General features: G+C 49.1%; 3 protein-coding genes across 3 annotated transcripts; 2 read left to right on the top strand and 1 right to left on the bottom strand.

Annotated features, from left to right (window-relative positions):
* Positions 1–914: 914 nt before the first annotated feature.
* On the bottom strand, positions 915–2,393 carry H257_13220 (hypothetical protein; the record flags this gene model as incomplete). The annotated part of the gene is made up of 1 exon (XM_009840687.1): positions 915–2,393. A coding segment is annotated over one exon (1,412 nt), but the record flags the coding sequence as incomplete, so codon positions are not given.
* Positions 2,394–5,362: 2,969 nt separating this feature from the next.
* H257_13219 (hypothetical protein) lies at positions 5,363–6,525 on the top strand. Its single transcript, XM_009840686.1, has one exon. It carries the CDS (start codon positions 5,371–5,373, stop codon positions 6,445–6,447), a length of 1,077 nt encoding a protein of 358 aa, XP_009838988.1. The 5' UTR covers positions 5,363–5,370; the 3' UTR covers positions 6,448–6,525.
* A 4,472-nt stretch (positions 6,526–10,997) lies between these two features.
* Positions 10,998–13,336, top strand: H257_13218 (hypothetical protein; the record flags this gene model as incomplete). The annotated part of the gene is made up of 7 exons (XM_009840685.1): positions 10,998–11,069; positions 11,397–11,542; positions 11,635–11,923; positions 12,413–12,601; positions 12,672–12,827; positions 13,157–13,225; positions 13,286–13,336. The coding sequence occupies 7 exons, from the start codon at positions 10,998–11,000 to the stop codon at positions 13,334–13,336; spliced, it is 972 nt and encodes a 323-aa protein (XP_009838987.1).
* Positions 13,337–13,756: the final 420 nt, after the last annotated feature.

Below are 13,756 nucleotides of genomic sequence, written 5' to 3'. Positions count from 1 at the left end.
ATGTAGTTGGCGACGGCTCCCTTCGACAAGTAGAGCTCGGCGGCAATCTTTCGAATGGCCCATTTTGCCTTGCGAAAGGCAAGAATCGCTTCACGCTCGTGCAGGGTTAAACGCTCGCCTTGTGCCATGTCTAATGCATGCATACATGAGTGTTATTGTCTATGTATGTTTCGAGCTATCATACACGTCTATCGCAGGTAGCTGGACGATCGACGGGAGCATGCAACTGCGTAAATGGACTGTGTACCAATGTTTTTTATCCAGTGTATCGTTCGAACTTTTTTTAACATTACTCAGCACGTATACAACGTGCCTGTAATATAAATATACCAACGTATTCGTCTCTTTCATTGGATGAAGCTGATCCTTAACGCGTGTTGATTGGACAAATATTGAACAAGTTGCAAGTAAAAATCAAGTGTACCAACCCTTTTTGTCCAGCACTGTAGTTTTGCTTATGGGAGTCGAGTTGCGAAACGACTATATTTGGTCTCCCACTCCATTTCCCAGACAACCGGATAATGCTATGGGAATGGGAAATACGCAAGTTGCGAAACCTCTCTATTCACAAAATGGCTTTTTGAGCCAAAATGACATTTTTCGCATCAAAATGTGAAATCGGGCACAAAATGGCGTTTTGGCGATACAAATACTTTATACTACTTCGAAGTATTCGTTCTTTTTTCAGCCTTGGTCAGCTTTCAACTCAGAATAACGTTATATAGAATGTACCGTGAGTTATTCCCACTTCAATTCTACCTTTCGAGATTTCACGCAGCCTCCTGCAATGTAGGACACATGTGATGTTAACAGGCAGGCTTTGCTGTTGTTGGGAATTTCGGCACTTGATTTCGTGAACTGCAGGATGGGAAAAACGTTTCAAGGCATCAATCAGGGCACAATAACAAAACAAGTAACATACATATTTTTTATCACTTGGGACTTTACAACACTACATCGTCAGGTACATAGCGCCATTAGTTAGTTGCCACACCAAATCGTTTGAAACCCAGTGAACGAAGCACATTGGGCCTGCGTGTAGCCCAACGGAAAGCACGCAACCAACACCTTGGAGTAGCAGCCCTTGCATCCGTTGCAGTCCGAAACAGGCCCCGTCGGGGTAGGCGTCACTGGGGATTTCGTCGTCACAGGAGCCACAGACGTCGTCACAGGAGCCACAGACGTCGTCACAGGAGCCACAGACGTCGTCACAGGTGTGACAGTGGTGGTAATCGGGGCCGAAGTGGAGCCACCGGCCAACGCGTCTTTGGGCACCAAGTTGGCGGCCGTGAGGTCCTTGATCACTTTGCTGATCTTGACGCCGCCGTTGAGGCACCCCCCGCAGTTGTGCAGGGCCACCACGGCGTTGTCCTTGGCACTCAAAACGGGCGACCCGGACGACCCGCCTTCCGTGTCGAGTGTGTACCCGACTTCATCCGCCACACACGACGGAATGCTGATGCTTTCGATGGTGCCGACGGCGCCCGAGTCGACGATTGTAGCAATGCGCTTGGGCTTGCCGCCCGGATGTTGGGCAATGTAAATGGGTTCCCCCAACACGGGGCCGGACGCGCGGGCTTGGAGGTACCCGTAAGAGGCCAAGGACGCGCCGTTGGCGAGCTTGAGCTTGACCAGTGTAAAGTCGTTGGCCGGGTTCGTGTACAACAACTCGGACGATGTGGCCACCGTCACCCCCTTGCAGGTCCCCCCGGGGATGGTCTCGCAGGTCGTGCACTCGGCCCCAAATTCAAACTGGGTGTTGGACGCATCGTTGGCGTTGCGGATGCAGTGGTTGTTAGTGATCAAGTGGCCTTCCGACCCAAACAGCCAGCCCGTGCAAAGCGACCTGCCGTTGATACGGAGCCGGGCCACGGCCTGCGCCTTTTGGTACTTGGGGGCGTCCGACGTCTTCAAGCACACGGCCGACTGGGAGTCGTCCTTGCCGCAAATCGCTTCCACTTGGCTGTCTAAGTCAGCTTTGGGGAACCCGTGGGCAAACTTGTCAATCAAAAACGCATTGGGGGCGTCGTTTGCGAGCAACGAGTCGATCAAAGAAGAACGAGGAGGGGTGTACGTAATAAACGCACTGTCCCCATCGATGAACTCGGCGTAAAAGTTGGTTTGCGTCACGTTCGTGTACTCGTGGAACTGCAAGCCGTCGGGGGAGCTGATGGTAAGCAATCCCCCCACGGGGATGTTGACTGAGGCAAAGTGGAGCGACAGGTACGCCGCGTCGGGGCGGTTCAATTGGTACGAGAATGGAGTGTATACGTTGGACGTCAGCAGCACCAGCTCGTCGGCCCCGATCACGGGAGCAGATTGGCATTGAAAGGCCGACACGGCCGACGCCGCCAACGACAGAAAAGACACGAACGCGGACACAGCAACCATGGGGAGAATTGTAAACTGGGAGGCCGTGGTGGTTCGTTCAAGCTGGGAACGAAATGAACTCAGAAAATCGACCGATGCGGTCTGAGTAGAGAGGAGTTGTATATGGACGACTCGGCCATCTGAGTTGACAATGCGACATGTGTAGTTCGGTGAACAATTCGTGGCAGTCAAGTTGTACAATTCCCTCATTTAAACAGTTCTACTGTTGTGTTTCTCAGAAATCCATGCCACCGTGAATCGGCATAATCTCATACTATTAATAGTACTTCGAAGTATTGTCGATTTGATACAAATTTGGGGAGGGGGTGCAATCGAATCGCGCCGACCAAATCGATCCACAATCGATCTGATTGGTTGAATTTCATTGAGAAGGTTTTGATTGGTTAATAATTCTGAAGTAGCCAATCAAATCGATTTAATTTCCAACGAGAAACCACGCCACAACACGAAATTTCACTCGAAAGCACAATACTACAATTCATAACACATGTCAGCTTTGTCAACTACTGTAATGCAAGAAATGTGGCTGACGTTATGTATGCCTACGAGACCGAATGCCCCGGCACTCTCACCACCCAAAGTTCCGTTGGTGTTTCCAATGGTGAAGTATCGCTGTAACCCCTGCACCACATACCATACAGTAACTCTGTGTGAGGTGGGGCTTGATCCTAGAATAAGCTACAGTACAGTATGTACCGATGGGAACCAGTGAACCAGTTTCGTACAGTTTAATGGCAGCTTCAAAGTGGCCACTGACACGTCGAAATCAGAAGAACGTTGATAATGAAACAGGTGCTGCTAGTCGAAATCAGAAGTACTTTGATAATGAAACAGGTGCTGCCAGTCGCCTTTGCCAAATTTCAAGCATGGATTTGTGTCTTGTATAACGTACTACTACAGTAGTACTGTACAGTCACACCAATCCTTGGATCCCCGCAGTTGGAATTGGTCCTGTTCCAAGAATATTTATAGAAGGTTTATATTACACCATACCTTCAAACTCCGAAATTATACTATTACGACTTACAGTACTAGTACTACACATACAGTATATAAGACGTCGCACATACCGGTAAGCGAAAATAAAACCAAGTAGTAAACCTGGGACTTCGTCCTACCCCGGTGGGCACGAATACTTCGAAGTATAATGTTATTTCCAGAGTTAAGCGCATCAAATTATTAACCACTGAGACGCCTTACCCTATCTGGTACGCGTTGTATTGGTGCTATCAATAGAAATCCCACCACTTTGCATATATATTTGTCCAACAAATCCTCATTTCACGCGTTATGATTGGCTGTTGTAAGTTAGCTCAGAATTCATTACTAACAGGAAAGGTATCGTTTGGGACTTTTGAAGGTATTAGTACTGTAGGGTATACCTGCGGTGGGGGAATTAGGAATAATTCCATCATTCAAAAAGTTTCACTGTTGTTTTACTGTTTCAATGAGGGAATTATTACATCCGGATACACTTTTCGCCAGTAGCCTTGTAACCTGGGACTCCGTCCTATTCCCGGTGAGTACATACGATGCTAAATCTCCGGGGTTAACTGCATCGCTAGTGGTTAGCGATAGCTAACCACTGAGATGCATGCAAAGTTCCATATAAACACGCTTTGAAACAGTAGTTCGGGTCAAAACAACAGTGGAACTGTTCTAATGATGGAATTGTACGGGAATTAGTCACTGTTTAGATCAAGTTTTGTCAGCAATTCCTTCGCTGCAACAGTAGTACTGTTGTTACGTAATCATTTGACCCTCCTGCCATACAAAACACACGTTATTTCTGGCACATAGTCAAATCAAGTGTAAATTCAAAACAACTCATTTCAGCTAGGGGTTAAGAGCATCTCAGTGGTTAGCGCTAGCGAACCACTGGTGATGCAGCTTAACCCCGGGAATAGCATTTTATGTAAGCGCAAGGGGTTCAGGGGTTCCGGGGTTATAGGGGCCTTTGGTAAAAATGATTACGTAACAACAGTACTACTGTTGCAGCGAGGGAATTGTTCCAAGTTTCGTCCATAGATCGAGTTTCGTTCGTCTCGTAATTAACATTCAGAGTACGTGTCACATTTAGACTTGGGTATGCAGATACTGTACCATCATTTGTTATAAGCATCAATCACCCAACCACGTCTCAAACGCTGAGTATGTACTTACTTCTAGTACGTACTAGTACAGCCTCCTCATGAGTGAGCCCCTATTGCTCCTTGAGTGGATGTATTGGCGACATCGGCCTAATGTAACGTCCAAGTAACAAGCAGTAATTTCAATGCTTAGGGAATACCAGAGTAGTAAACTGTATCACATCGAGACGCTTTGAGCTGCGTACTTGGTTGAGTTTGGTTAATTTGTGTCGCCCCGTGCATTAATACTAACTCATGGTACAATGTACGGTAATGCGATCCATTATCAGGTTGTTATGTGATTGATGTAAATACATCAACAGCTGTATCAACAGGGAACGTTCGACAGTATTAGTACTGTACTTGTAGTTTACAATCGTGTTACTCCTTAGCATCAGTACTACAGTAGAACTGTACAATTAACTGTACTGGTACTGTAAGTACAGCACTTTAACCTTGAATTGTGATGAACACCCCCCTTTCTATATACGAGTACATTCATACAACTTACCGGTTAGTACACGTTGACTGGAGCCCAATACATGTAGTACAGTACTTGAATGAATGTTAAGCTTATGTTAATTATTCGAGTCCAAAATACATAGTACTAGTATGAAATACCGAGCATCAGCATGTTCCATGGACTGACATTCCGTTATTTCCAGGGATGCTGTTGTTGCTCAGATTCACCAAATCATCCTACGACCGTGAGTGGCCGGGCCGGACTGGGGCTACTGATACAGTCAGCTCAGATTAGCCTTCGGGTATCTATCATCGTCGCGGATGACTTTCTGAGTTCGGGCTGCTTGGACTTTTTGCTCAGATTTCATTTTTGAATTTGCCACTTGCCATGAACGTTCTGTTTGCGTTGTCTGCTCTCTTCGCTGCCTCCACGACCGTTGTCGCCCAACAAGAAATTGTCGGCGGCACGGAAGCTGCGATTGGCCAGCACTTGTACGTGACTGGTTATCGCCGGACCGAGACGGGGGCTGCTTCGTGTGGATCAAGTTTGATCGCCCCCAACGTCGTCTTGACCGCCGCCCACTGCATCGGAAGTCTCAACTTTGTGTCGATCGGGTCGCACTACAGAAGCGGCACCAAAGACGGTGAGCGCATCAAGGTGAAGCAAGCGATCAAGCACCCCAAGTACAACGCCGCCACCACGAGCCATGATTTTGCCATCTTGATCTTGGAAAAACCGTCCAAGTTCCCTCCGGTCGAGGTCTCGTTTGACACGGTGGCGCCTGGCACCCCCACGATTGTGCGCGGGTGGGGCCGTACGTCTTCGGGCGGAGTGACTTCTGAAGTGCTGCTGGAAGTCGGCGTGGATTCCATCAGCAACGACCAATGCGCCAAGCTGTTGACCGGATACACCGTGAATGAAGCCATGCTGTGTGCGGGCGGCAAGTTGGGCGAAGATTCGTGCCAAGGCGACTCTGGTGGACCGTTGACGGTGGAAACCAACGGAACTGCCAAGTTGGTGGGAGTGGTCAGCTGGGGCATCGGATGTGCCCAGCAGGACAAGCCTGGTGTGTATAGTCGCATCTCCATCGCCCGCGACTTTATTGAACCCTTCATCACCACGTCCCCCACCGCTGTCCCCATTACGACCAACGCTCCTACTGTGGCCCCCACGACTGCTCCTACCGCAGCCCCTATCACCAGCAATGCCCCTACCACCAGCAACGTCCCTACTGCAGCCCCTACCGCAGCCCCGATTACCACGAACCCTACTGTGGCTCCTATTACCACTGCCAAAGTTTCTACGGTGGCCCCCACTGACGCCCCTACGACTGTCTCGCCGTCCAAGTGCGGTGGCTGCTCTAGGTGCTTCTACCCTACGCTGAACCACTGCTTCCCCCCTGCGTACACTCAAACAATCTGTGCCACGTACGCGAGCTTGGGAGCGTACTGGTGCGGCAACTAGTTGTATTACAACGTAGTACATGTATTGCTGCAGAGCGATAAGTATGCTGTCAATAAACTTGAATGTGTGTGAAACCGAGTTGGTGATTATATCATCAAACACTGTACACAGTATTGCCTTCCAAAGTTGTTATCCTGAACTTCTCTACTTCCGCCCATGACCATACACCTATTTTTTGAGTTACTATTTTAATAGTAACTAAAAAAATAGGTGTAAGGTCATTCATTACTAAGTTACTATTAATATAGTAACTTAGTAATCCCATCCGACTTCGGTACTACCGGTAGTTCTACGTAGTACTTTGCAATGAGTCGACTTTTCCAATAGGCACCTCCATGAACACATATATTCGCCTAGTCCGAAAGAATAAATTTTCAAAGGACTTCCTGAACACCAACAATAATACTAACGTTAGTACAGTCCTCCTAACATTACACAGTCCTCCTAACATTATACCGTATTCCGTAATACGTGTTAGATACTCCTCGTTTATAGAGGTATTCGGAGGTTTGCCACGAAGACAAGCTTGCTTGGCGCCAAACTTCCTCAGCCAACCCACAAGCCAATCATTTCAAAATACTGATGGCAGGGAGTCCAACATGCGTATCTCGACCGCGGCCAACGGGGCGTCCCGTCTGCAAGTGTGGACCCAAGAAGAAGCCAATGAAGCATAAGAACCATGTATGCGGCTATCAAGAGCGCCATGACGTCATACAGTTCGTTGCGGCGCACGGCATGATCGCCACGTTGGATCGATACTACAACAAACTCACGGATGCCATGTGAGAGACCCAGCGCAAGAAGATCTGTCAATGGATTGCGAAGATGGAGCACATCAAGTGCATGGCCATGAGTCCGTCCACGGCCAAGAAGCGTTGCTGGCGTAGTCCTGGGACCGGAACGACACTGTCTGCCGTGGCAGAAGAAATGCTGGTACGGTAGGTTCACGGCATGCACCAGCATGGCGTCCCTGTCACCTAATCAATGCTGCAGATCATCGCATTGGAAGCTGCGATTGAGGCTACAGTGAAGACGAATTCAAAGCAGCTGGCACTGGGTCTACGGATTCAAGCGACGGCATCGGCTGTCCCTCCGAGCCAGCACTCAGATTGACCAGGATTCGACCGATGACGGCGAGCCATGCTTGATGAGTTTGCGTAAAGGGTCCGCACCCTGATGACCGAACACGAAATTGACGTCGTGTAGAGTGCCGACCAATCGGCCATCAACTATGTAGCGTTGTGACAGGTGGGTTAACGGCTTGCCACCACCTTGCCCGCACCCAGCTTCTAAGTACCTGGCTCATGACGAAACCTAGCTAATGCTTGCCTGGGAATGTGTCTCTAGGACAAGTATGGCTTAGAATCGCTAGCCTAGTGAAGTTCCCCAATGTCTCAACCGCACCCGCATCCATTGTATACAAAAGTGCATATTAGTGTAGAAGTAGTGAAGTAGACTAAGAAGTTTTCATAGTGATGAGGATTAAGGAGATCTTTGTAGATCTTCAGTTAATTCATTGTGCATTTTGCCCTCAACTACACACGCTTCCTCCCGCAGTGCTATAAACTACGAGTACCTGCGAACAAGAACCCTCAACGACACTGGCGACAAAACAGTGCGGCGGCAAGGACAAGGAACGTGCAACAGCCATGCTGATGTCTGATTTGACGGGAACCAGGCACCCCTTGTTCCTGGTGTTGCGAATGACAAAGTCCAAGATCAAGACTGTGATTCAAGAGACCCTGAAAGAACGACAAGGGTTCGGGAAGCGCCTTTGGTCGTCAGTGGAGCCGTTGGAAGCCAAGAACACTTGCGTCATCTATGGAAACCCTACTACCTGGTGGAATGCTACGATTTCGTTGGACTTTTTGAAGTTCCACTTTGGCAAGCGATCAGATCAAGCGACCAAGAACGTGCTGCTTTTATGGGATGATTTCTCAGCGCATTGGACCGATGAAGTCGTTGCCTACGCCGAGTCCATCAATGTCGTTCTGTGAGCGTGTTCTGCCAAGGTTAACGTGGGCCTGTCAACCTACCGACGCCACGTGGAATCGTCCTCTGAGGTTGCGATGCGAGAAAAGTTGTTGAACCTATTGCGGCTTCAACTCAGTTTCTTGTGACGGAGGTTGGACCTTGGAACTCTTCTTGGTCACCTTGGATGTGCTTGAGTCGTGTTATGTCGTGGATTGCCTCGGTGTGGACAGATCTGTCGGAGTCTATCATTATGAATGGCTATAGGGCGTGTCGTTTAGTGGAAGGCGAAAGTGTGAATGTCGCTGATGATGGTGGGTATGTTGACGACGAAGTTTTAGCTGAGTTGATTGAGAATTGTGCTGTTGAAGCCGTGATTGGCCCATCGAATGACATTGACAATGACATTGATAGCGGTGATTACGATGACTATCAATTTCTCTGATTGGTTAACTCGTTAACTAGATAATATCATACCCTGTTTAAATTTATACCCTTGTGTAGTCTATAGTTTTTTTGGTAAGTCTACGTGGGTAGTATATACAGAGATTGCACGATCTAAACAGATCTGTTGGTGAAACCTGCTTAGTGGACACTCTTACATACGCCTGTGATAGCAGGGCACCATGGAGAGAGAGGGAAATGGGATGGCATCATGACGAACTCGAGAAAATTTAGGTGCGTCTATAATTTCTGGACACATTGTACTAGTATGTGTATTTGTATATCTAACTGAAAAAACACCTTTTCACCCGTTTTTCAATGTATCCGTATACGGATGTTGGCACATGGGTGACTAACTCGTATTACGGAATACGATATGAAATGTATCCCCCTAATTTTATATTCATGGTACAGGACTGCAGCTTGGACGGCGAAGTCCAACGTCCCAAACGAATTCCCGCAATCATCATCATGCTAAGCATGCCGCTGGCGCTCTTGTTGATAGCTTCAACTTTTATACCAAGTGATGATCTATTACACGGTTGGTTGACTTGGCCCAGCACGTGTAATTGGAAGTTGTAATGGGATCCAATTACAACCGATCACACAATTCCCATTGGTACAAGCCGCCTCCAGGAAAGATCTAACTCCTTGATCGATTTGCTCGCCTTGATGATTATGCTTGACAAGACATCGCGCCGCAAGAGCAATCGCTCGCTTTCGTCCGGATTCCGCGCTACAAGACGTTGCCGACCTCAACGCTCGAGCATGCCTATTGGGGGATACCTGGAGGATACACTTCATAACACATAGCAAGCTTCGATCGCGCAGACACGCGTCCTCAAGCTTATAGTCCCCAATTACGGAGAACCAGTCTCATATCAACTGCTCCATTGGATGAACAAGTTGATGGCACAACGAATGTTTTGAACAACGACGAAGATATGATCCGCGTGTCTTCGAGATGTCGCATCTTAATCGTCGTGCGGATGATATAGCATGGAGTAAAGTTAGAAAGACTGTTCGAAAACATCACTTCCAATGATTTCATCGAACAGTTGAAGGCAGCTTTGCTAAGTTTCGCTTCCATTTGGAGTTCCTATTTGTCAAGCAAGGTAAACGCTCTATTCGCGAGTATAACAACGTTTCGTTGCGTCGTGTGTCTACTACAAGACTTTGCCTCAGATAATCCAAGGTGGCAACAGTCGTGAAAGTTTCCAAGGATTAGGCTGCCGGCATGCAGCATTATTGCACAAATCCTTCGACATTCGAAGATGCTGTCCGCACTCACGCGAGTGGCACCTGCTCTTATTATTGCCTTTTACTTTGGCCCCCCGCTTTGGTCGTCTCATTGTCGCGAGTGGTGATCGCGCGGTTAGGGACACGGGACTCCACAGTAGCCGCGAGGCATCCTAATTAAATATAGGAGGCTACAGTGGGCCTGCTGTTTGATCGTGGTGGCATAACATAAGCAACGGGTCCTGCCTCGGCCAATTTTTCTGCAAGTTTCTTTCACCAGGCATATCATTGGGTACGACTATTTGTTCCGCGTGCACGTCGAAATTATATCCGACGCGCTTCGATTTAACGAAATCGTTCCGTCGATGATGACGCTATCTGGCGCGCTTCACCGCACTCTGACGTGCGTGTGAAGATGTCTGACGGCAATGTTGTCACCTCGCTGAAGGTCCCTGTTGATCTTCCTACGTCGGTCGGATAATTTATCTCCACCGAAAAATTCTATGTCGTCGACCTCGTTGACTGCTTTGACTTGATATTTGGCATGCGATGTTTGAAGAAACACCCACCCTGGATCGATTCGCGATCCAAGACGACGACGCTCAAAATGGCATCCGTCGACCCTTCAACTGACCTAGGCGTGATGAGTAATGAACTCACTCCTTTGCCTGTTTTGGTGACGCATAACGGCGGCGCACCAGGCGTAGTCACGTGTCCCACCACCTGGACTTCGAGGTTGGACACAGTTTCCGTCACGGATGACGATGATACGGACGCCGCCATGGATGGCAATGATATGGTGTCATCACGAGTCTGTCTCTCCAAAGACAAAGTGTACGACATGATATTGACTTGATGCGGGCACCAAGTCACTTGCACGCGACCAAGTCGCGTAAATGGACGAATTGTTTGCCCCACCCAAGAAATCCGGCCACGTGCGGAAAAGCAAGTCCCCGTGTGACGGAGTCGTACCTGGACTTGCGCTGCCAAATGACCTCGTAAAACTGCCGTCACAGAGGTATATTTGTTCGATTGGTCGATTATCTTCGAATTCGACTGTCCTTCCCCAGAGGTCTCTTGACCTTAGATAGTTCACTTATACATTTGCTTAACATTGGATCTACTCCTTGCTTGCTGTGCTCCTGTTGGTAAATCCGAGAGAATCCGGTCCTAAAGTCCGAACCTTCGAAAGTTTGTGCTCTAACCCCTACGACCGTCACAAAATTGGTGGAGAAGAGGGTGACGCTCCTGTCAAACCAAGAAATCCAGCAGACCTGAATGTACAATGGCCTAAGGATCCACCTCCTGTAGAAGTCATCTCAGACGGCACGGATGTTACCTCAGCCGACCCAGCCCTGACCGATATGAGCCTTGACCTCGTGAGCGTGGCTGACGACGAAATCCTACTGAGCTGCAGCTCTGATGAAGAGTGCAAAATTCAGTCTGAACCAGCCCAAAGCACCCCAGTACAAAAACAGCTGAAGCGTGACAGCAACTACCGAATTCAACACCACTCCAACTCACCCGAACAAGAGGCTTGGAGAAACGAACCAAAGCGACGGAAGGCACGGACGAGGCCGTTGAACGTAGCTTGAACACTGCTCATTGCAACCTCACCGGCGTCCTTGACCGCGACAGTGACCTACCCATAGAGCCCCGTAGCTCGTCCGAAGACCTGGTATATACAGACAATGCGATCGAAGCAAGCTTCGATGAATCCATGTCAGACGTTTCCATGCTGACTGAAAACTACGACGAAGAGATGTCGATTGTTCCGTTTACTGCTGCAAGCTCAGCCCCGCATTTTGACTCAGGGGGACGAGTACATCTCGTCCAGCCCAAGATCTGGCTGGGCCTTTGTCAATCCTTGCAACTGGAGTGCAGTCGGAATCAAATTGTCCGTGGCTGAAGTGTCTACCCCACCCCTGGCTTGCCTCTCTTTGCGGAGTCGACTCACGTGGTAGCTACACACACGGTCCAGCTTGACACGAATCGCCAGCTGACTGTAGTATGTCGAGCTTCCGTCGAGAGCTATGAAACCAGTCTGGCCTTGGACCAGACGCGATCACGTTTTGACTCACCTACGATGACTCGTTTGACTCTGCCTGCATCGAGCTTTGCACATGAATCGGCAGTCTACAATCCAGCCTTGCCTTTGGGATTGTCCCCCGTCGTTTGCATGGAGCCGGCGATTGACGAAACCTTTCCTCGCCTAATGAATGTCCAAACCTCGTCGAACCGTCTAGAGAAACCCATGGGCGTCGAGGCTAGCACGAATGATGCTTTGCATTAACCGATCGTGGAACGTTAGCAGCAATTGATGGTATTTGCATCGGACCTAACGTTTGGTCTGGCTCCAGTCGTACACCGCGGCGAGATCATGGGGATCGACAAAATGACAACATTGACGATGCCTCCCATGCATGTTGTTCTCGACGACTTTGGTGAAATGGAGACCGACAACAACTCGATCGTGGAAGCTACTACAGTTACGGAAGCGGTCATCAGTTCTCCGACCTGTGCAGATCTCGCAAATTTAGAATTGTGAGCCTTAAGCCAAATTTTCTCAGACCTTCTTTCTGATCAAGTCCAAACCTTGCGAGGCTCGTCCTTCGAGCACCAATCCGTTACCACGGACCATTCGAACCGAGTGGACGAAACTCTTTCGTCTAACCGTGTCAGCTGCTACCGACGAATTTGTCCGCCTCGGCAACGCTGTTGATATGGTAACCGAACGGAACCAATCACTGGATCGAGGCGTTTCGTCGATCCATCTTGAGCTACAGGCATTGGGCTCTTCGGTGAATATCCTTTATTGGCCGTTTCAGATCCTACGGTAATCCCCCAGAATACCCGTGCCATTTCTAACTGCACCCTTCGGTGCAAAGTCAAGCTTCGGCCGCTGCTCAACTTCAGATCACTCTTGACTTGTACTTAGGTCGCGTCTCCAATGAATTTCAGCATCTCTCGTCTGACGTCCAAGCTCTCGATCGTCTCTTGCACGAACAACTTCCTGTAACATTGGCCGTTCCTGACGACACTCGACCCCGCCTAGAAGCGCTTCGCCAGGAAAACCGATTGCGTCTCGTCCCTCGTCCACGACAAGACCCTTCTGCAAGACCGCGTGCTACTTCTCGAAGCACGCATTGATCACGACTCAGTCTAGACTTCTCGTCCCGTCTAGCACAAGCGAGACCCCTGCACCCGAATCCTCGTCACGACCGGCCTCGACTAGCCTGACTCGCGACTCATCCGAACCATCCCCAGGCTACCCTTTTCAGCTACCTTCCGAACTCAATGCCCTCTTGACCAAAATGTCCAGTAAAATGGCTGACGTCAAGGAGGATATCGACACGTCCTCGAGCAACCATGCCTTTTGTCACGCTGTGCCATCCCGTCGTCGGACGCCCAAGATCACTGCGAGTACTTCATGAAGCAGCTTGTGGAACAAGATAACCGTGGTGGTCTGACCGACAACGAACGCAAGTCTCTTCTCGGTCTGAAGCTCTCGGCCGACAAGACTCCCGCTACCCTGAACGCCTGGTGGATCGCTTACTCCAAGACGAAAGGCGGTGACCACGATAGCTTTGTGGACCAGTTCGGCAGTAGCATTCCTCGCGACCATATGGACAAGCTGAGCGATCCATGGACAAAC

This window comes from Aphanomyces astaci, assembly GCF_000520075.1.
Source record: "Aphanomyces astaci strain APO3 unplaced genomic scaffold supercont1.46, whole genome shotgun sequence".
Classification (NCBI taxonomy): Eukaryota; Oomycota; class Saprolegniomycetes; order Saprolegniales; family Verrucalvaceae; genus Aphanomyces; species Aphanomyces astaci.
Note: the sequence above shows the minus strand (reverse complement) of the source record. Positions and strands in the feature narration are given on the sequence as shown.